The sequence below is a fragment of the Limanda limanda genome, chromosome 12 (genome assembly GCF_963576545.1).
Source record: "Limanda limanda chromosome 12, fLimLim1.1, whole genome shotgun sequence".
In the NCBI taxonomy this organism is placed as follows: domain Eukaryota; kingdom Metazoa; phylum Chordata; class Actinopteri; order Pleuronectiformes; family Pleuronectidae; genus Limanda; species Limanda limanda.
The window spans coordinates 6,637,582-6,663,961 of NC_083647.1; the positions used below are offsets into that span (position 1 = coordinate 6,637,582).

The following is a 26,380-nucleotide window of genomic DNA, read 5'->3' on the forward strand; positions in this document are numbered from 1 at the left end:
GTCGGTTGATAAATTACAAAATAGATAAACACAGGTGCTTGTTCGATACAGTTAGGAAATAACAATTTTCATTTGCGTTTGTCTGTCTGTTAGTTTGCAGCAAAAACTGCAGAACTGATTATCAGGAAACTTGGTGAAAGAATGCGATAATAGTCAGGGAAGAAACCATTGTTTTTGGTGCGGGTCTGGATCAAGTTGCACCCATGAATTTTCTTAACGGTCCTTTTTTTTTAAGTTTTCACCAACTTTCAAGGGAGTAACGCACGGATGACAAGAGAATGAGATATTCTTGGGGACTGATATCTACGGTTTGATTGAATTTAAGGGGACTGTTAGGCCTTGGCAAAGGTATGCCCTTGACTGATTGATATTCTAGTGGAATCTGTGCCCATTACAACACTGAACCAGTTCAAACAGAGATTTTTACTCCTGAGTAAATGTTGAGGTTTTTAACTGTCTGAGCAGAGAATGACAAACACTCGATGGACACTTTACAAATCTCAGGTAGATAAACTGTGTATAAGAACATCCTCACTGTGCTAACACAAAGTAATAAATCGATAAAGTATACTCAATCTTTGTTATATTGCTATTGACAATTATACTGTGATAAATATTGATAATGCTTTCTTGTCAGGCCCTAATTTGCAGTGATATGCATAATAATAATTTGCATAATAAATAATAGCTAATAAATAATAATAAATAACAGCTTAAACGGAATGTACAGCATTCACGTTTGAGCTCAATTAGATCAACTGAAAGCTATTGCACCTGATAAAGCGTTTTAAGCTTTAAAACGATTATTTCATAAAAGTGTAAATGACAAATGTTCAGAAGTGGAGGAAGAGATAACAAAGAACTAAATAATCCTTTCATCCAGCAACCAAGCAAACCTATTCAGAGATCAGCAGAGACGCTGGATTAAAAGAAATGCTGTAGGACAAAAAACTTTGAATTGACGCATACAGTCTCTCAGGCAATAACAGACTTGAGTGTCAATACAGCCTCCTTTATGTCTGCGTTGTTCTTTCTGATAACATTCTCTATGAAAAAATTGATACCGTAACTGACTCAGTTTCTCATTACTGCCTATAAAAATATCTTTCCATTGGGTTTTTAAAGCCAGTTCTACAGTGACATTTTTGATCTTCTGAGACAGAAATCCTTCTGTTCACTCTACTTCTCACCAGCCACCACTCCCATTACTGTATAATATTCTGCTTGGTAGGATTGAGATTCAGTGTAAAAATATGAACATATAGCTGAACAAGAGTCTCTTAGAATATGCAGTATAAGGACTATTAATACAAGCTGTAAAAGCTGGTGTTGCCACTCTTGACATTCAGTAGGTAGAGATATAAGATTTCCTCCCTCTATCATTCTTAATGGTAGATGTTAATGACTGCTTCCAACGCATACTACCCTTCCTAATGAAGAGTCCAGAGAAATGACTTATACAATACATGAAATGGTAAATGGTAAATTGACTGTGTTGTACTTTTCTATTCTTATCGACAACTCAAAGCACTTTACAGTATAAGTTACATTCCCAAACACAATTACACAGTACTGCTATATGCAGCTGCGTTTTTTTCACAAGCTACCAGCACAGCCATTAGGGGAAATTGGGGGATTAGTGTAGCTGCTTTCAGACATTCAATGACCTATGGATAATCTCCTGACATTCTCTATGTGAGAACGTAAATGTCTAACTGAGACGCCCCCGAATTTCTCTGTAGTTTCTTGTGCCGGCCCTAAAGCAAAAACTCAAAGGATTGTCCAAATAGGCAGATGTCGGTGGGTGTGTTGATGACGTCAATAAAGGATGCAAAATGAGGAATAAACAGAAACAATAAAAATATCTTGGGATAAAGAAGCAGTGCCATACACGTAGAAGACACAGACACACATTTCAAGAGAGCATCTGGTGAAAAGTCTGTCCTGCATCTGCCTGCTGCGCTACCCCTAACCTCAGCGAGTGATTTCTGAGTTGTTGTGAACCCGTCTGAGCTGCTGCATTGGTCATGTGTGAAAGGCGAAAGCCCTGACCCTATTCTGTGGACATTCAGTCAAAAACGGCTTATCTTGCCTAGGGACATTTGCATCAGGACTAGAGTCACGGATCAAACCACCACCCTTTTGCTTAACTCTACCTGCCGAGCCACAGCCGCCCACAACTCCTAAAATAAGGGTGAATATTACTGCTACATGTAGGAGTTAGGTTTGAAAAGACATATTTTCTGTGTACAAATACAATTTTGTCACATGAAAAAATGATAATGTGCCTAATGTCTTAAAAAATACTTCTAGTGCTGTTTTATCAAGAGACATCGGTATAATTCATTGCACAATAAGGCCTAATTATCACTCTATGAACAAAAGTAAATTAAAGCCATTTGTTACTTGAACAATTCAAATTAACAATTTAAATGTAATGCTTGAGGTAAAATGCTTTCTTATCTCATCTCCTAATTACAGCCGAGGATGTTTTCAAGGTGCGCTTTCACTCAAGTTGTGTTTTTCCTCTTCAGAAAGTCAAGCCAAGCTGACCTCATTTTTCTACTTGTATTCAAGCTGTCTGCTTGCTGGAAGAAAACACTTTACACTTTACCCAAAAGATCAACAGGGTAAAAATGTCAGCAAATAGAAATAAAACGACAGCCAAAAGTCTATGGTTAAAAAAATAGGCAGGTGTCCAAAGAGTGGAGTGTCTTCAGCACTCTTAACATTGTATTAAATCAAGAAGAAAGTGATGAAAGCCATGAATAAAACATTTAAGGAGGTAAACAACTGTTGAGCTTGTCAATCATTTAAATCAAGGAAAGAGGGCCAGTGGTAAAATATAGGTTGTGCTGTGTGGTCACTAAAGCAAATTTCAAGGGTAACAATGTTTTCATGTATGCAGAAGAACAAAAAAATGGTTACGCTTTTCACATCGTGCACTAGATGAAATCCAGTTATCATTTGAGTATATTTGCCTCGTTGCATCATCCATATCATGTTTTAAGATTCCACTTGTAGAGTTGCCCCACTCTGTTTGATATTATCAGATAATGCAAAGCAGTTTGTCTCATCATTTGAATATGATCTTTCGCTAGGGTTTGGTGGAGATTTCAACACAGACTTGTTGAGCTGGAGTCATGGAAAGGGTAGTGGAATTAAAATGGCTACAGATGAGCAAGGATGTCAATGATAACCTTCAATTGGTTGGAGATCTGCTTGTGCTTTGTGGGAGGAAAGAGAGTCAGAGACAGTGAGGAAACTAAGCAAAGAATACAAATGAAAAAAAAGACCCTTACAGACCTGACCTTAGTCTAGCATTTGATTTAAAGTAGTTAAAAGTAATTTGTTGATTTGTTTACATTATTTGCTTTGTATTATTTAATCGTACATGCTGTAATGAGGTGCTGTCCTCTGTCGTGGGGTAAAAATCTCAAGGGGCCCAAGCGAGGACTGAGTCTTAACCTGCTGGCATAGTGTAGGCAGAATCCAGGGATATTCATGGAGAATTACAGCGGCTGCAATGCTAAAGACGAATGCAGCCGAGCTTCCCAATGGACAGTAGACAGGACAAGAGATATTCGCTCATAAATTCAATTAACTGCGCACAGGCACGCTCGATTGGTCAGAGTTCTGCCCAATCACTACTGCTATCTGTCATAATCACTGCTGCAGAGAAATAGGCACACACAAGAGAGCAGATGGGCAGAAGCAGAAACTACCTTTTAATGTCTATTCTACAAACCAATGGATGATTTTTTCATTGACCTAAAGTAGATGATTTTGTGTTGAATTAAGTATTGTACTTAAATCCACATTGAACATATTGGCATTTTTTATACGTGACTTGCTATGATGCTCCATGTAGCCTTAGACTAAAAGTCAGCACATTTGCATTGAGCTAAATGCTGACATCAGCATTGCTAACACGGTCAGAACAACGTTCACAAGCTGTTAAGCATGTACCTATGTTAGCTTGCTTATACTTTGATTAAGTATTTACAGCAATTTGCTGATTAGAAACAACCTAAAAGCTAAGACTGAATCTTGCAGGTATTTTCATCATTTTAAAAAAAGAGTAGGACAAAAAGTCAGATAATTACCAAATTCATTCATTTGAATAGCATGGCTCACTGTATGGTATTTCATTACAATACGTTGCACATTGCTATTGTTATATTCATATGAAATATGAACTAAAGAAGCCACCAGCAAACGTGAAGCGAGTCATCAATTCTTTTGATGAACACTGAACACAGAAAGATGACGAACATTTTTATCCATAAACAAGGGATGGATAAAATAATCTCATAAATTAATGAAATATTTTGGAACATAACATGAACTCGTAGTTTTCTACGATGTGGGGGAAGAGAATGTTAAAGACCACGGAGTCGCAGTGGTAAGATTGGTGTTAAACATTTAGGACACTAAGGAATAAGGTATGAGTGGGTGAAGGTGTAGGGAACAAGATAGATAGAGCACAGCTTATAGGACTGAGCAGTCCTATGGTTATAAGTGTTAAACTTAAATAACACTATATTATCAAAGATAACACTGATAATACTGAAAACCATTGGCACTTCACAGCAAATAGATGAACACTCTTAATCCATTTTTGCCCTATTCTTGTTTGAACTACCATCATCCTATCCACTGTGTGCCTGATGACTGCATACTATGTTTTTAGTACTTATATGTTCTGTTTTCGCATACTTATATGTTCTGTCTACTTATATGTTTACATTGGGGATCAGAGGGAATCAGGGTCTATGTCCTGTAAATACATGTATGTCAGAATTGACAATTAAGTTGACATTGACTTGGAAAGATGACCTAGAACATAGAGAAAACGGGGTTGGAAAAAACTGTGTAATGGTGATAAATGTATAATATTAAAGCTATGGAGAAAAAAAAATGCAGCATTCTAAGAAGATGAGCTCCACAGCTATCTGAAAAAACAGCATTACATTAGTTTAGCTGTTAGTTTAACTGTCTGTTTTACATTAAATAGGAATAGAAATAAATGACTCAGTTCAGTAGCATTGTGTAGCTACGATGATTCCTAAAAGTCAGTAGTGTTGGTCTGAAACAGAAAGAAAGAACAATACCAAAAGATGTTTGATGCCGGTCGTCACTGATGAAATAAAGAGGACCTAAAAACAATTCTTGCTGTTTTTTATTCATGCATTTGAGAGTGAATATTTCAAAGTAATCTGTAATACTGCTACCAAACTATTAAGGTTAAATTGCAATCTACAGGAAACTGTTACAGCCTCTTTGTATAAAGTCTATGGTTAATAGCCAGACATTATTAGCCCCCTAATGTCAACAGTTACATTGATAAAACTCACAAAGTTAGTTAATGTAATGTTAAACTACACAGAGTAGCTTCAGGTACAATGAAATGAGCATTAAGCAATAAAGTCGCTGGTTAAGGCAGGTGTGCAGGCTCCTTGAGCTCTCAGCCAGTTCCACCCTTTGCTCCATCACAGCTCCACCCTCTCATCCAATCATGGTTGCTTTAGTTTTCAATAATCAGGAGGGCGACGTCGAAACAATGTCAAATCTGGGGCTTCATAATCTTAATTCACAAATGTCACAATGGGTTGCCACTGGCATAAGTCCCAGATTTTGTCACTGGGAATCAGTAACACCCACGGAAATGACGGAAACAATGAGTTGGTAGTTATGGGTTTCCAGAGACAGCAGACACTTGCCGCTAAAAGTGCAAAAATGATTGCAAGTCCCAGCGTTCTGAGTCATATGTAAGCCGAGCTATTGCTTCCACTTAGATATCGTCTAGTATCTATTTTTACCTTTGACAAGTCAATCACTGCTTGAGCTGCTTGCCCTGAGAGCACACCACCTGTAGCAACCACCACAGAGTAAAGTGCGCTTGATAAATCTTGCTTGTACAAGTCATTTTTACTTGGTTGACTCATTGTGTGATTTTGAAAAACATTTATATAACTATATGTATGGAACTTTTAAGGAAGACCAAGATTGAAACTAGTGATTTTACCCTTTAAGCTAGTTGTGCTTTGGTCTGCACTTTGTGTGCAATATCCAAAATACATTTTGCATTATCTTGCTCATGAATTGAAGCATTACACGGTGTCTTTTCATACCTTTGAGGCTTCCTTGTGACCAAAACTCCTTGTCTGTGAAACTAAGTAAAAATTGTGACTGACGTGAAATATAGAGTGGCCTTGACATCAAAGCATCTGCCCCATAGGCAGCTTGGTTGTGGTGAGAGTGTAGCCTTTGTTTTGTTTAACACCATTAGCATTATACCAGAGAGCTTTGATTCCTCAGTGAAAATGTATCCTTGATGTTTCATAGTTTTGTTTTGATGACAGTGGAGCAGGCTTGGCATCACTACGTTCAAAACATCTCGAATAAAAAAGAGTAATAGACTATCTAGGTTCCTCTTTTTATGCCACAAAATATAAGGAATTATAGATTTGTTGTATCTCTGACTTCATGATTACTTGAGCAAATATTAAGCTTTATTGGTGAACTAATAGTAATATTGAACCATAGTAATATTTGGTGGGGGTCCTCCATAACCCTCAAATCAGCCTGAAGATGTTGGAAAACTGCTCCATGTTGACATGACTGCAACATAGATTTCTGCAGATTTCTGAGTTGCTCATCCATGCTGCCGGTCTCCTGTTCTACCACATCCCAGAGGTGTTACATTAAATTCAGTTCTGGTGACTACCAGTCTGGACTGTTGACACAGACACGTCGGGTTCATGGATTCATGCCATTGATGCCAAATTGTGTCTCTCTATCATCTGCAGCCTAAGCACAAATCCAGCATCATCACCAGTCGGAATTTTTTCCAATCTTCAACTCTCCAGTTTCACTAAGCCTGTGTCCACTGCGGCTTCGGACTTCTGTTCTCAGCTGAGAGGACTGGAAGTTGACATGGTTTTCTGCTGTTGTAGCCCATCTGCCTCATGGTCCAACGTGTTGTAGACAGAAGATTCAGGTTTTTTTTCTTTTTTACTAACCACAGTTGTAAAGAGAAGTAATTCTCCTCTGAAAATCTATACTCAACAAGATATTTCCATTCACAGAACTGATGCTCAATGGTAGTTTCTTGTTTTTCATACAATTCTGAGTAAAAACTCCAGGCACTGCTGAGTGTGAAAATCCCATCAGATCAGCTATTTCAGAAGCAGTCACACCCTATCGGACAGCACCACATGATATCATCCTGTCAGGAGGTGGAACTGTCATAACAAAAGGTTGTCATCGGTTAACGGGCCGACTGTGGCTGAGGGGGTAGAGCTGAGCCCTAACCCGGTCACTGCTGACCTGGGCCCCATTCTGCATACCCAAGTGTCCTCGGGTAAGACACTGAACCCCAGAAATTGCCCCTTCTCAAATAGCTGCCCATAGATGCACTGTATGAATGTGTGTGTGAATGGCTTAATGGTAGAAACCGTACTGTAAAGCGCTTTAAGTGGTCGTTAAGATTAGAAAAGGCTATGTAGATTCCAGATCATTTATCTATATGAACCTTTTACCAGTGTCAAACACCGATCATGCCATCATCAAAAGTAACAGAGATCACATTGTTCCTCATTCTCGTGTACGATACGATCTTCAATTGAAGCTCCTGAGCTGTTATACATTAAACTGTTGCCACATGATCGGCTGATAGGATAATTGCATGAATATGCAGGTGCACAATAGCAAATGAAGACTGAGGGAAGGGAAGTTTGTGGAATAGTCTTTCTATAAGAGCCCCTAAACATCTCTGTAAACTGATTTAGATAGAACCAATGGAAAGATTATACAGCAAACATCCTGTAGCTACGTAGTAAGTATAATGTACAACATTTGTTAAGCCTGTCATTTCAATCAAAGAGACAAAAGTGACTTAACGACCATATCATATTACGTATAACATTATTTCATATAAACATTTAATGCAGGGAAATGTGTCCCCTTCAGAATCTAATGAGATTTAAGGTTACTGTGTGTTTATGACTGACTTCCATTCAATGATGCTTTAAGTGCGTAACATCCAGAAATTCTCTCCTCCCTGCCAGGTCAGGGTTGATTTAGACATCTGTTCCATTTGGCATGTGTATGCTGGGAACACTCTACTCGGTGCCCTGGGCCGTTTAACACTTGCTCAATATCTTAAAATGAAACTGCCAGATTGCCTTGGAAAAGTGCCGGCAACAGAAAACTAGTTTGTGTTGAGGGGACGCTGCTCGGGGAAAGGCCTAAGGCAAGAGATTAGAGGTAGAATGTGATGAGGCTTAGCCCCGCATAGGGCTTTTTCCTGGCAGGTTGTATTATCTGTTAATTGATGAGTTGTGTTTTTCACAAAAACTCCTTTTGTAATTGGACATTCTCTTAGGGATACCAATGTGACCTCCAACATGTATCCAAGGGACCAAAAAGTGTCCAGTGACATCAGAAGATCCACAGATCTTTGCTCTGAAAAGACAAAAAATTACCAATCGAATTACCTTCAAGTGAATTTGGCAGGTAGGAGAGAACTGCTGATTTCCCTCATGGCTCCTAAAGGCTGTGGCCTAAAATTAAAGAGGTCCTCCTTTCAACATACTTACCTTAATTTACTTGTGAAACAAAGTATCTGATCAAATTCCTTTTTGGTTCTGTTATTTTAATCCAGGCCTAGTAAGTCAAACACTTACAAAAAAGATAAAAAACGAAGGAATGGGAAAAAAATGACCTGTGTATGGAAATAATAAATACCTAATTTACACCAAAATTTGTAAAAATTGGCATGTTGCCTTTCTGTGTCTTTTCTTCCCATGTGTTGCATTCAACACCACAAACGCACTCACAACTAAGGTGCTCTCTCAGTTCCCTGTCTTGCCAAATGAACGTATTCATCAAAGTGTCAGGTTTCCAACACTGTCGATCAGAGCCACAGACAGTGAAAACCTGTGTCATCTGCAAACACATTTGGCCAAGCAGTGAATGCTGTTTTTTGTGGGTTTTGGAGTTTTTGACCAGTGGAAAAGAGGCATGCATGGCAAAGCCTGATTGAACTTTATTCTTTTCAAAATATTTCAATGTCAATGTTCATATCGGTTTTCTGCAGAATAGGTAGTAAACAGCAAATTAAAATATGATATGACTTCAAAATAATAGAAACATAGATTTTTACCTCTGAAAAGGACGTTATGTTTTCATGGCTGATTACAGAATTAAGCAAAAACTACTTTTAATTAGAACTTGGTGGAAAGGTGCGGGCAAACAAAGAACGCATTCACTTTAGAGCAGATTTAATTTTAAGGGGGTGGATCCAGGATTTATTTTTCATTTTCTTTCACATTGGGAGATAGGTTTTTTCGCTTTTTAACATTTTGTGAATTGCTGCAGAGAAATAATGAGAAATAATGCAGAGATTTTGAAGATAAAAAGCAGGTATACTAAGAGGATTGCTATCTATGAATGTGTGCACTTGGTGTGGCTTTATTGAATTTAAGCGGACTGTTGGACCTTGACTGAGATATGCAATCTACTTCGTGCTATTCAAGTTCTTGATCGGGTTGTTTTATAAGTGCAAATTCAACGTGCAGTGAAAGTAATGATATACCTTTCTTATACTTTGGAAGTGTATCTGCTCCCATAAACAGCTTGTTAAACATAGTGTATCATTATTTCACAGTAGTATAATTACACCTACTACAATAAAAAAGGGCTTAGTTATTATATTAAGCATTAGTTTGTTTTATTTTTTAGTTTACAGATGAAATTGACTTCACATCTGTTGCTTATGCCCTAAATTTAATTAAACATTTGTTTAACTGCATTTATGTTTTTTTATTGAGAGAAATAGACATTTTATCACTTGCTCTGCAGGAACACTGTTGGATTTCATTTCCTAAGGGGCCTGCAGCTTGGCCCTGTTTTAATTTAACTTCTGCTACAACGGGGAATTCAAATGTCAGCATGACATACTGTACAATAAATTTGGCAAAGGTGGAAACACATTTCGCTTGTAGATATAATACATTATTTTCATATGTTGAGAATACATTTAATTTTGTCAGTGAAGAAGAGTTATCTCACAGGTTGGGGAGGGGGGCAGACAGAGAGGTGAAGGGCAGCACTGCTCTGTTTTTAAACTTCTCTTTTTCAGGACCTTACTCAGAATACACTTAACTACATGTTCCTCCAAATCAAACCACATTTCCTGACTGATCATTCAAACCATTTTGTTCACAAAGCAATAATATGTGTTGCACTATATACATAGTGTTTATGGGTGTTTAAATAGCACTTAGGTCTAATTGAACACTCAAAGCTCTTCACGGTACAAATCAAATTCACCTATTCATGCTCAAACAGCGCGTCGATGCAGCCCTTTTTCTATCACACCCCATTCATGCTTTTTCAGCACAGCCGACAAGTAGGGGTTATCTTGCCCAAGGACACTTCAGAATGTAGACTGGAGGTGCCGGGGATCGAACCACCTACAATCTGGCTAACGGACATCTACATCTCCATAGCCTCACTTGTTACACTCAAGAGTTTTTGGGGTGAATCCTGGTATTTTAAGTTTCAGTACAACATTATATATCAGTGTAATTGAACAGGAAAAATACTTCTCACTTCTTCTGTAAATGACGAAGCACACACAGTATGTGTACACACTAATCCCTAACCCTAACCCGTCTCTCTATACTTGAGAGGACACTCATTGACATAAAGCATTTCCTATCCCCTTATCCAAACCTTAACCATCACACCTAAATGCCTAACCCTAACCCTAACACCAACTCTTAACCCTCAGACAGACCATTTCATTTTTGAGGACCAGCCAAAATGTCTTCACAACATCAAAATGTCCTCACAATGATGGTATTGAATAAAATGTGTCCCTTATAACTAAAGATAGACACGCGCACGCACGCACACACACACAACCACCCACACAGACACACACACACACACTGCTGGCAAACAAACAGACATGTTTGAAAACACAATCTCCACAGTATAATATAAATATTTTTTTACACTTGATTAACATTTTTCAGTCCGCCCACGTGCACATCTATAGATTGATGAGTACTGGCAGAGCTGGTGTTTCTTGACTAATAAACTTGATTAATGTGGAAACAATGAAATCAGTTATCCTATTATTGCTCGGTTTTAGAGGCCACTGCATCACTTTACAACATCCATAAAACCTTTTGCTTGAGTTCTGACATTATTTTCATCTTATAAACACCCTCTCTCTGCTGTGACAGTGCGGGGGGTTTATCTCTGTCAAAAATATATATTTTTCATCACCTTGGGCTTTTTATCCTATAACACAAACTCCAGGGATGAATTCATTTTATTCATGCAGTCAATTGAAATTAAATGAAAGGCTCATGCTGGAGATGTTCTGTGTATTTAAAGCAGAGCCCCAGCACCAGACTATGACACTGAGCGTCTTTTTTTCTCCAAATCACCATCAGCCATCCATCCACATGTCCAACAATCTGTCCACTCCACCGGCTTTCTTTGAAACCATTTCCCTCATTGCCTCTACAGGGCCGTGTGTGATTGATGGGCCTGGGGACACCCTCACTCTGCTGTGTACCTAATCGCAAAGTATAGACTTGCTGTAACGCTCCATTAGGGGCCCGCAGCAGCATGGTGTAATGGTTAGGGAAATGGGGTAGGCAAGGGAAGGTCACTGGTTCACATTCCCACGGGGGTTCACTGCCGCCGCCTTGTCGCCAATTGGAAAAATGAATTGCGACACTTTGCAGGGTAATGCACGAGCACAAGTATCGAAAATCCTCTTCAGTGGACAAACATTTTTGGAACTGCAAAGGCGAATGTGACCTTCCGCCTTGCCACAGTACAATGAGAGAGGCAAAGTCAAAACTGCTATTGACACAATCTGGTAATGAGCTTGTCAGTCAACACATTAGTCTCTGTTTACTTCCAGGAGTGAGACAGTAGGATTTGAAAAGTGCCACAGTTGCTGCTATTGAATAATTAGGGTCACTGTACAGCTATGCAACAACCATCAGAGAAATACTGGTAGAAGGCGGGATTCTAACATCCTGTCGGGAAGGATGAGCAGCACAGAAGCAGCCACACAAGTCACTTTAGGGGCAACAAATTGGATTGCTTGTTGGCCTTGTGACTGATGAGTTAATTAAAGTGGAGGGGTATGGAGGACGAAGTCAGACACTCCTCCATTTATTTTTCCTGTATTGACTATATCTCTGCGCACTTCACTGGGTTGAGTATTCGCCACCTCTCTGCTCAGGCAAACAACTAAGAGGGAGGAAAGGGACATTGTCATTGTCAAATTTGATCAGACTGAATTTATCTAGGTAAAGACAATTGTGAATCAGTGAGTGTGGAAAATGTTTGGTTTCTGACAATTGCATATGTCATGACAGACATCTTCAAAAGACAGCTGTCATCAATGATGGAAATTGTATTAATTATGAGCATGTTTTCTCTCTCACGCTGATTTGGCTCAGGAGGGAGAGCGGCTGGTCCACAAGGGTCAGCATTTTGATCCCTCACTACCCCATTCCGCATGCTGACACTGAAGCGCTACATTTCTGCCTGCCTGGCTGTGAGAGCAGTGTGTGAGCAATGTGTGAAAGAGACAGTGCTGCACTTTGATGCACTGCATGAATATGTGTATGAATGGGTGCAAAATTGAACTGTAAAGCACTGTGAGTAGTCATCAAGCTGAGAAAAGCTTTGTATAAAAACAGATCATTACCACTTGGGAATCCAAATTATGCTTCACTCACGGAAATCTGTTTTGCAGCCTCCTCAATTGGAAAAACATAACATAATATGTCCACAGAATTACACTTGCCTAAATTAAAACTTCAAATTATATCAACAACATTAATGGCACCAATTAGCAATTTTTACAGTAAAGGGGACTGTGACAAATAAAGCAAACAACTGCCTTTGCCAGCGATTGAGTCTGAGAGTCTTTATCGAACAGCCTGGCTTCGTGTTCTTTGCAAGGTGGGAAGAGTGGTAATTTGAGCCAGGCCTTGTGACAGGTGCTAGAAGGGAAAGTGGGGGAGGTTTAGAACACCGCGAAATGTGGTGAGGCTGCACGGTGAGTGTGCCGCGACGGATTAAGGCTTAGTTTGGGCGTGGGATGTGTGTGGTGGGTGTTGTGCTGGGGACTCAGGTGGTGCCTGAGGAGAGTACGGCACGTCTGCATGTTTTTTTTCTCTCTGCTAGCCACAGCTTATGTGCCGCCTGGTAAAGAGGAACATAGTGAACCCAGAGAACAATTATACCCTGTTCGGAGGCTGGATTTGCATGAGCAATAACGGCTGTTATTGCTCATGTGATGGAGGAGACAGTTACACAAACAATCACTGGAGAATCATTGAGGCTGTAGTGGAACTGATGCAGATTTGTTGTTTGTGTGTTTTTCTGTGTTTTGTACTTTTGTTAGAAGCTTTTCTCTTCGCGCAAAATGATTCTGGTGATTGTTTGGGGAAGTGATTGTTCCCTCAAACCTCACTTTATAAATAACTTTTGGATCAGAATATCGATTTTGGTTTCAAGATCCGGACAAAGTCCATGTTAAAAGTTCATAATTGAGGGCTAGAGAAAGAAATACAAGACATATGTGCATGCAAAATTGATGAAGCATGGTGCATTTAAGTGTATTTAATTGTCCCTATCCCTGTTCTATTAATAACTTACCCTATCTTTCTCTATTTTCCACACTCACACACATTTATTTACATATTTGACAACCAAAACCAAATCATGTAAGGGGGAAGTCGGGTGTTGCTGATTACTCATCTGCATCAAATGATGAATTGTTCCCTGTAACTAACTGCTCTGACCCGACCTCCAGTACAACCCATTTGAGTTTCATTTTAAGAATTAGTGCTGGGAAATTGTCCTAGAAAAACGATTTTCCTCTTTCATTTCAAAATAAATATTGACCGAGCATAAAAGCTATTTCACTGTTGCAGAGCTCAAAGAGACTCACCCTCCATAAAGGTGAGGAGATTAAATTTGCTGCACTGGGCGCATCGTTCTGAATTCAAAAAGAGGCCTTGGGGAACGATCACCTATTTTTGAGAAGCTCTGTATGGTTTTATAGGAAAATGCAATCAAAATCCCACTTCCAGTATATGTAGCATAACAAGCAGTGGGATAGAGTGGACTTTAAAGAAACATTGAACAACACTGGTCCATCTGCCAGTCCTTTGTCCGAGTGGTCCGCCCAAAATCTCTGGCCAGAAATCAGGGCAACTGAGGATGACAGCAGTTGACAGGACGAGGAACAATTGTTCACGTAACAAGCCAATAATATTCCCAGGCGTCCACTTTATCCAGGGGCAGAAGTTTGGCCACTTTCTTCAAAACAGGAAAAACAAACTTTTCTAAACGTTTTATATTCTGTGTGTAAAATGACTTGAAACGTTAATAAGCTTCAAAATACGGCCACATGTTTTACGTAATAATCTGTGTTCTAATCAGTGTATTTTTTGAAATAATTTTATATTTCTGCTATCCCTGGCTTTTGCTTGAAAAAGTGTATATGCTAACAGCTGCCATGGGACTGAGGGTTGTTTTTCAAGGAGATTGGTTTTATAGTTCATTCTGTAAGTTCTTCTCTGTAGTGCAGATTAAAAAACAGCCTCAGTGCAGTTTCCCTTGAGCCTCTACAGTGCATTCTTTAACATTTGACTCTATCTAATTAGCGTATTAACTGAGGAAGTCTTAATGTAAATATAAATACATAACTGCAAAACCAGGTGAAAGAAGGTAGGTTTGTTGTACAATGTTGTGTAAGCAACATTATATCAATGTAGGGCTCTCCTTTGAACGATGCTGCCAGTTTCAAGATTTAATTTAGTCCATAATAAGCAGCTACTGGTGGAGCATTTCTCTTGGTCATCCTTTACTTGATTATTCCTTTTTATGTTCAGCAGACTTGAACGCAGTCTGGTAAACAAGTTGGGTAACTTTTCCAGTGAATAAAGCATTAAATTAACTCACTCACTCACAAGATCATCCCTCTTTCATCATGCAGTGTTATTGACAAAGACGAAGATAATTTGATATATAAAATACATCCGTATGGTTTCATACATGTACAGAACTGGAATCTGTCCCATTAAAACAGCATCTGCTTGGTGTGACAGTTTGAACCCCTCTGCCCACCACACATCTGTCTGAGAGGAAACAAAGGTTTTGTCCACATTTCCTTGGAAACACACACTTGAAATGTGTAAGCAAATGGTGCTGTGCTTCTGCATGTTGTGCAGGAGGAAATTGAATCAGTTATTTTAATCCAATTTCAGCAGCTTTCCAGGTTGACAGAGAAGGATATTATTTCAGTCCGGAGCAGTCTACGCATTTCATTCATTCACTCCGCAACATGGTGTAATGAAGTTAAAAAATCACTGAGTATAGCCAAGCCACTTCCAGTTCGACATGTTTAAACTGCTTTGGCAACCCGGGCGCTCTGCAGACATGTGAGACACATTTAGTCTGCACACATTATATACAGAGACTGGGACAGGAAACTCACAAACACCCAAAAATACTAAAAACTTACAAAGGCTCCTAGGAGTTATCACATAATATCTTAGTTTGTACTTGTTTACACCACTTTATGTAAGATCGAATGATAAATTAGATAAATTTGATAAACCAGAGCCCCACGTCACACACAATTATAGTCAAATTTGATGGAAAAAAGGTCAATGCTGGCTGTGGTGCAATGTTCAGTTTATCAGAAAAATATAAACCAATGCAACAGTTTGTATCTTTGGAGGTGCAATCAAAGCATATATGCACACACCACTGGATAAATCCTTTTTTTAAACTTGTTTAACTCAAATTTGATCAAAATAAAATGTGTCTACATTAAGGCAAATGTAAATCATTGAGTGAGCAGAATTTAGGCTTCTGACGATTGCCTGTGTCATGACAGATGTCCTCAAAAAACAGCTGTTAACAATGCACCACATGCTGGTGGAAATTATAATAATTATGAGCACGCTTTCTCTCTCACACTGACAGAGGCAGATTTGGCGCAGGAGGGGAGCGGGTCGTCCACTAGGGTCAGCATTTTGATCCCTGTCTACCCCAGTCCATGTGTGATAGAGATAGTGCTGTACATAGATGCACTGCATGAAAATGTGTATGAATGGGTGCAAACATGAACTGTTAAGCACTTTGAGGGGTCATCAAGCTGAGAAAAGCTTTGTTAGTTTAAAAATATCAGTTTGTAAATATATGACAAATATAAACCAATGCAACAGGTGTAATAAGAGAATATAATGAAATAATTTATAGACTCGCTTTACCTCATCTAACAACTTTAAACATCCAATTTTCACACTTTCCTACAAAATCTTATATTTCACAAAATGAGCCACATACACACAAAATTGTAACCAAACAAACCTTACAATCAGACAGACATGACATGTGTCAGCTTACCCATGGTGCAGTTGGTGGTGAAGTGGGGCTCGATCGTGGCCGTGTCGTCCTGTGGGACCCGCTGGTCGTAGCTGGCTGAGAGCCGGAAGGGAGATCCCCCATGTGTGCCCAGGGTGAGGTGGACCACTGCCCAGCTGCCAAAGAGAGAAAGCAGGAGCAGGATCAATGCAAGGATCAGACACCACGGCCGACAGATAACACCACATTTGTGGCGCGGGTCGGGGGTTAGGGTGGCGCAGGCCTGCTCTGACTGAGCTCCTAAAGTTTCAGAGGGGGGGCTGTCCAGAGCTTCAGCAGAAGCCGTCATCTCGGCTTCCCCGTTGTCTTCCATTTTGGGAGGATCGCTTTCCTCTTTAGCCTGGTGATGCATGGCCTACCCTTTGAGCCCACCCCAGATTGTCAGGTGCGAAGTGGTGCCTCAATTGAGCGTGCGGAGAAGAGGCTGCAGGTGTGTTGAGGGTTCGAGAGACAACCACACACTCAGGTCAAGTTGTTGTGTTGAGGCAAGCTGAAGTCCTGCGTTTGAATGCTGTCTTCCCTCGGCCAGCGGCTGGCTTTGTGCAGTTCAACTGTCCCTAATTTTATTAAGCAAATTGTACTGATTTCTCTTTGGCTCCGAGCTCATCAACAATCTCTCTCTCTCTCTCTCTCTCCCCCACCCTCCCTCCCTCCCTCTCTCTACCCTCCCCCTGTCTCTTGTCCATCCCTTCACTTTAACATACAAGTTATGACACACGTGAAAATACGGTGAATACCTGCCTCCGTGACCACAGAGTAAATATGCCAAACCTTACACACCAACCTACAATACCAACAAATGGCAACAAAGCTGCTGCTGACCATACACACACTAACACACAATAAACTGAATGTCGTAAAGCATCATTAAAAATTGCAATAAAATGTGTGCTGTTATTTATGAGAGATATTTTTTGGTTTCTGATATCCACACTATTGTGCTTTTGCCGTGCTGTTTAAAGTTAGTGTCCAGTTTGAAGACATTTCGCACCAACACCTCTATAAAACAAATGTTGATGTTTGAACATTACAATTTTTCCACTTGGGCTATTAAATCCCAGATTGCCAAGTACTGTACAGTACTTTAAACAGGGGCCGCCCTCCTTCCCATCTTTACTTAAACAACTATAAATCAGGATACATTGTAAATAAATAATTTCTGCAAAATAAAACATAACAGGTAAGTGAATTGACAGAGGCACACAGACACTGAGACGTCCAATAGTCAAGCTGCTGAGTTTTGACTCCAGCTCGGGTATGACCAAGTTATCTTTGGCAAATCTGGTTTAGGTTGATGTCTTTTTAGAAGTACTTTGTTTCTGATGTAATCTGAAATAAAATCAACAAAGGGACAAAAAAGTTCACACTAAATCATAAAAATCATAACAGCGTAGAAAAATACACTGCCCCATATCGACTGGGTACAAAAACCAATAAAATAACAGATTTAAATTATATTTCAGATTATGTTTTTCAGGATTTGGCAGAGATGTACGTGGAGGTAAAATGGTTTTGTTTTTTTGTGTCTAAGTAAACAACTGTGCTATAACAAATTTATGATACAATAATAAATGAAAATGTCCTACATTTGGCTTATCTATGACAATAAGATAAGAAATTACTCTTTCAGTAATTATAAGGACAAAAACAAAGTTTTTCAAAGTGCCAAGGCTGTAGTAGAACCGTCCATCCATCAGCTCTATTTATCGTTTGAGGGTCACGGGGGGGCCGGTGCCAATCCCAGCTGACATCGGGTGGGAGGCCTGACATGTCACCTGTCTGTCACAGGGCTACTGTTGTAGGTGCAGTAGATAATTGGGTTTCAGATGTATTGAAAAGCTCACATGCAGTATCAGGATATAAGAGAGAACTACCTTGTTCGGGGTTAAGACAAGATCATCTTGTCTTTCTTTCAATTTGATGAATAGAAATGTTTTTACTAATTAAACTATGATGAAAGGTCCATATTAAAAGAGCAAGCTGCAACAAGTCAGTGAGATGAGTGAGATTCCACTATTTCAAATGTTTAATATTTTACCCTGCTTCCTGACCAATGTCAGCACGACCCCCAAAAGGATAAGCAGTATAGATGATGGATGGATCCTGTAAGTCTGGATTTACGTCTTCCTGGACCTGGATGCTACCGGTGTAAAATCTGTGGAGAGATGTTCTGCCAGCTGCTCTTTGCTGGAGAGGTTTTGTGGTCCTACCTTCTGCTTGAAAATGATCCGAAGATGCTAACTTGACACAGGTCATATTTTTAAACCTTTTCTTATGCAGTGTTTTTGCGAGTGGGGTCATTGTTCTCTTCTCCTACCAAGCTCCTTGAGTCATGTCTTCACTCAGTATTTGGTTATGCAAACCTGTTTTTACACTCTTAGTCTCATGCAGCCCTGTCATAACAAGACACTCACTGTTGTTGTCCTGGTCAGGTCCACAACAAACATGCTGTGCCTCATCTGATCCAAACCAATTTACTTTGGTTTAATCTGACAAAAGAATGTGCTGCCAATATTCATCGGGCTTATTTTCCTTTTCAAGCTTCATCTTGCAGTTTTGTACATTTTTTGAAAAGTGTCTCTTCCTGTACATCCTGCAACTGTGATTTGGTTTTTCATTTGAGTCTGTTTGCTTTGAATTGTTTTCAAAGGATGTCTTCAAACAGTACAAGTTTTGAAGTTTTTTACATTTTAGCAGTATTGTTGTATATTGAATTTGTATTCAACATTCAAGAGAGTTGCCTTCTCTAATAAGATAAGATTTAATATTAAGATCAGCAAGGTTCTAAGCAGCCACAGCCCACTGATGGGGACGTTATGAACACAGATCCCAGCAGGTCTCTACTCTTCGATTATGACAAGTGCGCTGGGAAATAGGAAACAGTCTGTGTTTATTTTAGGGTTTATTTCGTGTTCTGTTTGGAGAGAATTGTGTTCGTAAGAGTACAGCAAACATAAATGCACAAATGCACACACAAGCCCACTACACAAACAGGCGCTGAGTTTTTCTGATTTCCCCAATGCCTGTGCTCTGACTCCAAAGGCTTTGCATTGCTCTCCCTCTTATGTTTTTGCTTTTTTAGATGTTGTATTGCCTTTCCTCTTTCGCTGCTGTCACCAGTTCCTTTTCACCCAACACTCCTCGCTCAGTCTCTGTCTCTGTCCCTCCAATCAGATTTTGCTCAGGGTAGAGGGGGAAGTGTTGACCAGATTGGAAGTGATGTTACAGCTCCACAGCACCTCGCTACAGAACAGCTTTGCAGTGTGGGACATACTCCCTGCCATATCCTATAATAGAAAGGAAATGAAGTCCAAGATAAGGGCTGCAACTGTCTCCTTGATAACCTTGAAATGATTTGCCAACTATATACATATGGTGAGGCAGTGGAGCCACCAGCTGGGCTCAGCGCCAAATTTAAAGACGTCCTCTCTGTTTGAATGAACACTCAGCATGACGATGATGGGATTGTAATTTTGTTCATCTGCTTTTGCATAAGATGAATGCAAACTTGTCCACAGCAAACAAGTGTGTTCTTTAATCTAGTTGGCCATGGATGAAATTGAAATTCATATTTAAATAAAACAAACAGCAAAATCTGTACAAAAGGTAAAAAAGAAGGAGCTTGTGCTTGGAATTGAAATCCTCAATGTACTTATAATAAATGGACAGAGCTGTAGTGCAATTTAAAGTGATAAACCTGAGCTCCATCTACTCACAGTGTAAAATTGTCCATAAGTCTCCTGGACTAGTGAATTATTTGTATATCTTATCAGGGTACGTCTGTGCCTGCGCTCACAGAACTGATTAACTGAGCAGTGGATCAGAGCGGAGCTGCCAGTGCACATCACTCAAACATTTAAACCTAATTAGTAGAATACCATGCAAGGCACAGTCCTAACTATAGATAAATACAATGAAAATGAACAATGACGACTCCACATGTAGGAATTAGATATACATGACTAATCTGAATGCGGATGCTGATAATTCTCATTATGGTCCTTAGTGTCCAAATGGTCTGTTGGTTATATACAAAACAACAACACCTGATCTTTGTTCAGACTTCAGTTTAGTGGAAGCCTCCCCCATGATGACAACGTTTTGTGCACCACAGAAAAACAAAACAGCTCATGCCAACTAATCCTCGTTGTCAATTGAGAATTCTCTTTTCATAATGCTATTCATTTATGCCCCCTTAGTGCCCTGCTCGAGCTAATGTAGCTCTTTTAATTGTCATTTACTGTATGTGCAGCGTACGTGTGTGTTAGTGAGGATGTAGGATGCCTATGTCATAACCACATTAAGGTTTGTTTGTCTTGTGGCTTCTGGTTTGCATTAGCTGTGAGTCTCATTCATCAAACAATACAAAAACATGAACACGGACAAACAATACATGGAGTAATGGGTTGCACAGTGGTAATATTTCCCCGAAACTGTGAGACTCTGCTGGAGTCAGAGAGACAGGTTTAAACCATAGACTATATCAAAAGAGGGACAACACGTCTCCACTTCTTACAACTATATGGAAACGATATACATGCTCGACCAATCACAAAATCCATCTCAGATGTCAATCATTACAGTTTATCCCAATATTATTGCAACAAATAACTATTTAATTCCAAATTTACAGAAAGATTGAACACTTGAACAAACATCAGTGTGATAAGAACTATCTTAAATTACAGAAAAAATCTTTCAGAAATATCTATGTGACGTGTTTTCCCTCCCGATTTATGAGATAAACAACAGCCAGGCATCAGGAGGCAGCTATCCATCCTTATATCGAGTCCTGTCTTATGCTTCAGTTTTGTTTTGAGGACAGAATCACAAAACAAAACAAAAAAACATTAATCATAATAGACTAGCATTGGTTGGCTTGCAAACTTATTGTGTATGTCCAATGCTTGGGTATTCACAATGTCCTTATAGTATATTTTAGGTAATCGGTAATAGATCTTTCGAACATGGTTATAAAACTAAGCTGAATATGTATTTTAGTTGTACAGTGAATATCAATTATAGTTAAGAAAATGAGTTCCCTACAAATATATGTAAGTTGTGTGTCTATGTGAACAATTGAACATAAAATGGAAAGAGGATACTGAGAGCATCCCATAAGTATTTCCCTTGTGTATTCATTGGCCGTGCTTCAGCGATTTTCATCACATGTTGTTTGCGTTGGATACTTTTTCGTCAGTGTCCTGATTCAATTTGCAGTCTGTAAATTGAATCAGAAAGCTAATTAGAAAACTAATATGAAGAAAATGAAAAAGAAAGAGAGGATATGAGTTGAATACAGCCAGGGGGTGTTGCAGGACAGAAAGCACATTGTGGAATGAAGTCAGTCCTGCAGGCCCGCAAAGCCGGAAACTGTTGGACAATAGTTAGAGAGTTTTTGGTAATAATTTGCTGAAATTGCTCTTTGTTTGTGATAACAACGCTGACGTAATGCTGGTTACATTCATCTCAGTGTAATTTCATTAAGTTTCATTTGACTTATGAAAGCCTGGTTTCTCGGGAAACTAAAGATGATGCCAGGTATTGATTGTTTTATGAAAGTTTACAGATCGCATGAGCTGCAATACACAATACATCCTGAATACAACTTAAAAGGGGAATTCTGGTATTCTTCTTCCTACTACCTAACTGATTCCAAAATTAATAAACTCAGGGCCTGCCTTGAAAGTGTGGAGGCTTTTACACATCAGATGGGGAACATAGTGAATGTATTTCTTTTCTTGTTAGAGAGACATGACTCACATCTCTCTTACTTTCATTGGCAAATTTTAGTAAACAAATGCCACCAAAAAATATAACAGCAATTCTAAATGTGTCCTTGTCTCATCCAAATGGCCGTCTGTAAAAGAAAACAGATATATGACAAAACAGTTTACTGATAATGTGGGTATCAAAAAAAAACATTGTATAGTTTTTACAAAGCCATTTATCTCACATCCTGCCGAAAGTCCATGCACCCTGTTGAATGTAAGTGCAATAAAACCAAAGGAAGGGCAGGACGGAAATGGAAACCGCTTTACATGGTAATGGGATTTTTACCCTCAAAGAGACATTGCCATAGGTATCAATCATGTTGGCTGTTTCAAATTGAAGTAATTTTTTTTGTGGAGGAAAGATGAAATTGATTGAAAACGAGGCTGTGTGTGACTTGGTATGTATAAAGGCAGCAGAGGTTAAGGAGTTAGGAGGTGGGTGGGGTGCTGCTGTGATTGCTGTTAGATCAGGATCTCTACCTAAGCCGCACCGATTCTGACGGGAAAAAAAACTGTCGCACCGACAGGTATAAGCCAACATGTCAATAGAATTGCAGATTAGATTGAACAGGCTGACATGGCCAAGCTGAATGAATGTCACTTCTCCAAACTAAACACGACATATCTGAAGGCTATGTGTTGAGAGAAAAAGCTGTTTTACGGTCATGCAGCTGGAATCAGAGGGTACATGAGGTAAACTGGATACAGGCGTGATGTATTTTAGGGTTTTAACCTTTAAAGCTTTAAACTTTAAACCTTTAAAGCTTTTTTGTCATACTACTCCAAATTTCATGTTTACAATATATGTTATTGTGAAAAGCACTACAAACACCATATTCCCTGAAAATTACAAAGATTGCTCTCATCAAGATCCTCATGGCAGTCAACATACAGCTATGAAAGGTTGGTTTAGATGACAGTAATCTTGAGACTTTTACATGATTTTTTTACAGCCGAAAACTTGGCAATGCACTCAGAGTGAGCATCGGCTATTGTATTTTCAGTCGAGTCACACCTGAATGCAACTATCTTACAATTCTGGGCTAAGCAAATTATTCTGAGACTGAGGAATGAACAATTTGCCAAGAGCAAATTACAGAGGATGAAAGCAAACCCAACCAAATAAACAACCCCAGATGAAACGAGAATAGCTGCATTTCCTGAAAGAAGTACGTGTGATTGCTGCATCTGCTGCCGTTGCCTTATTTTGTGATATTTCCAGCAAATGGTTCCACAGTCCTATAATTTCACTCTTGCATTATAGATGTGCATGAATTCAGCTCATATCACCCTGAACAGCTGTAATAGGAGCAAACTTATTCTGAAAAACACAGGAAATAGTTTTGTAAATAGACCCATAGTGGCACTATCATTAAAGTATATGACGTCTCAAATCAAACATGTGGGCAATGGTAAGGCTCATACAAACATAGAAGTATTGAAACAAGTTTGTTGAAGCATAAAAGAAAGTGCTACAGTAAATCTAGGAAACATTTTAATGGCAAAAAAGTTTTGGATATATATTTTCAGGATCATACCCCAAATTCATACACAGCTTTGAGTTAGTTTTAGTTTTCCTGGTGCTCTCTGTCCGGTTTGTGGGTATTTTCTGTATTCAATTTATTTCTCCAAATGGATCTTTTACAATGTGGTGTTTTGTTATTTCAGCTTGGTTTGGGGATATCCAGTACTCCAGTTATGGGACTATGTTTTGGTTGAGTTTAGTTCAGTTTTTAGGTCTGTGTTTTTTTTGCTGGTACAACCAGCTCCATTTGTTTCCTTTGAATTTTGTGTAAGGTTTATTATGTTGTTCAAGATAAAGCTTAGTGTTCTTTTCTTTCTTTCTTAAGTGTGTTGTTGAACCTTTGTTTGGGAATGGAGGCCGTTAACAACATGGACTGGTGGTTAGAACAGCAGGACTCTATTATGATCTGGACTTCACTCACTTTCCCAACCTCTCTTTAAATGTTGACTCATTCTTCTCACCCGGGTCACAAACTCTTTGAGCTTCTTCCCTTCGGCAGGAGGCTGCGGACCATCAGGACTAAAACCGCCCGCCACAAGACCAGCTTCTTCCCGGCTGCAGTGGGCCTTATCAACAGGGCCCGGGACCCCCACCTGACTTGGACTCTTATCCCACACCCACGCCTCAATTCTGTGTTTACATTAACACACATAACATAACATAACACTATATTGCATATTGCACATCCACATTTCTCTCCTGTTTTGCATTTTACTTTTTATTTAACTTTGTATAGATATATATATCTGTTTTGCATTTTACTCTTTATTTAACTTTTTATATCTTGTATATATTTTTGTTTTGTTTTATATACAGTTATTTCTTTCTTGTGTTTTTATGCTTTATGTTAAATGTATGCACCTATTTACCAAAGAAAATTACCTACTAGTAAACCTACTTTGCAATAAATCCTTTCTGATTCTGATTCTGATTGATGACTTGTTTGAAGACGTGGTCACCGTTTTCTTCAGTATTATTGGATTTGGCTGCAAAACTGTTTACCCCTGAAACTCCAAAAGTGTTTTGTGGACTCAAACACCTCACCCTCCCTCCATCAGCATAGTGTTAAGTAGATAGTATATGAGTGAATAAAAAAATTGTCGGTAGCTATCCCTTTGAGAAGAAGAAGCTATTAACACATTTTTCTTTGGCTGACAAAACACATAATATATTCTGTGTATCAATAAGCATTAAAAAAAGCACTGTTTATCAACGAATTGGAGACATGCTAATGGTCACTGGGTCCCAGAAAACTAAACAAAACTACATTGATTATGATTTCAATGTTTTGATGAGCCTGGGCAGAAAAGTCTGAAATGGCTAAATAAGAAGGATCCTGAGTTCTCGATGCTGATCGACAGTTGACCTCTCATCTGTGCTCCGACAGCATTAAGGATTTCAGTAAAAACTCTTCGCTTGGCTCAAGTAGCGCCTATGCGGGACCCTTAAAGAAGTAAAGCTTAACAACCCACAATGGGGGCGGGACAATTTCATTTTTTAACACTACATCGGGCACTCTGTTGGGTGGAAAATGTTGACAGGCTTGTTGCACAAAATAATTATAGCTAAAAGAAAGACTCCTTGGGGAGATTAAACATGTCATGCGTATACAGAAGTAGCATGAGCTGGAGGAAAAGCTGAAGCGCAGGAAATCTGTCCAAGCAACAATCTCTTTTTTGTGATGCAGTGGCCTGGAGCCTCAGACAAGCCTCCCTATGGGAAAATGAAGTGTGCATTACATTACCTTACCTATCTGAGTACAAGTGGACAGGTTGAGCACAGGAATAGCAAATCTGAACAAAGAGAGGGGCTATTTGCGAGTGAGCGCAGGGTTTTGAATGCATTACAACATCTGAACATGAAATCAACAAGTCCTGCTAAAATACAAGACAAACCTTAAAATTGGGAAAGAATGCAGCAGTTCATCCCACCAGTATGATAGAAAAACCTCAGTAAGCAGGGCAGGCAAGCCATCTGGATGAGTGGGAGTCTTAAGGTAGTTTGAGCTTCAGTTTGGGTGGGCAACACAAAACATTACACAATAAATAAACAAATGTCGCACTCTGCTTTGATTCTTTTTAATTAGACTGACCAGCCGGTGCCATGTAAGTGTGTTTGTGCGGTGTCGATATAATTTCATCACATCTTATCCCACTAATTTAACTTAGGCCCATTTGTGATGAAAGCTAGGTTTACATAATGCATTGTTATACACGTGTTTCTGCTGGGATAGAGGGATCTGTAGCTTTTCGTGACTGGCCAGTCTACCTCTACTTTTTATTCCATTTTTCAGGCAGCTGCGGTTAAAACCACTAACAGACAACATGAAGTTATTTATCCTGTAACCTCTGCTCTCTTGTACAGGATGAGTGTGGTGTCTCTCTGTGGGGAATGCTCTCTCAGCAGTATCCTCAGAAGCCTCTGTATCATTATCAAGCAAATCCCCCTTCCCCCAAAAAGGGATTGATGTGGCGTCACAGATCCTTCCAGATAAGTCCACCTCTCTGTCAGCATATAAAAGGTGGATACAGCTGGTGAGACACCCGACTCATAATATCAGAGAACAGGGGTTACAGGATAACTGACTTTGACT

General features: G+C 39.3%; 1 protein-coding gene across 1 annotated transcript in view; it reads right to left on the minus strand.

Moving 5' to 3' along the window:
- The window catches only part of alk (ALK receptor tyrosine kinase), a 346,989-nt gene that overhangs the window by 62,989 nt on the left and 257,620 nt on the right, over positions 1-26,380 (minus strand). The window contains exon 5 of the mRNA XM_061082808.1: positions 16,471-16,604. Within this exon, the coding sequence (XP_060938791.1) occupies positions 16,471-16,604 (134 nt within the window). The remainder of the gene's footprint in view (positions 1-16,470; positions 16,605-26,380) is intronic.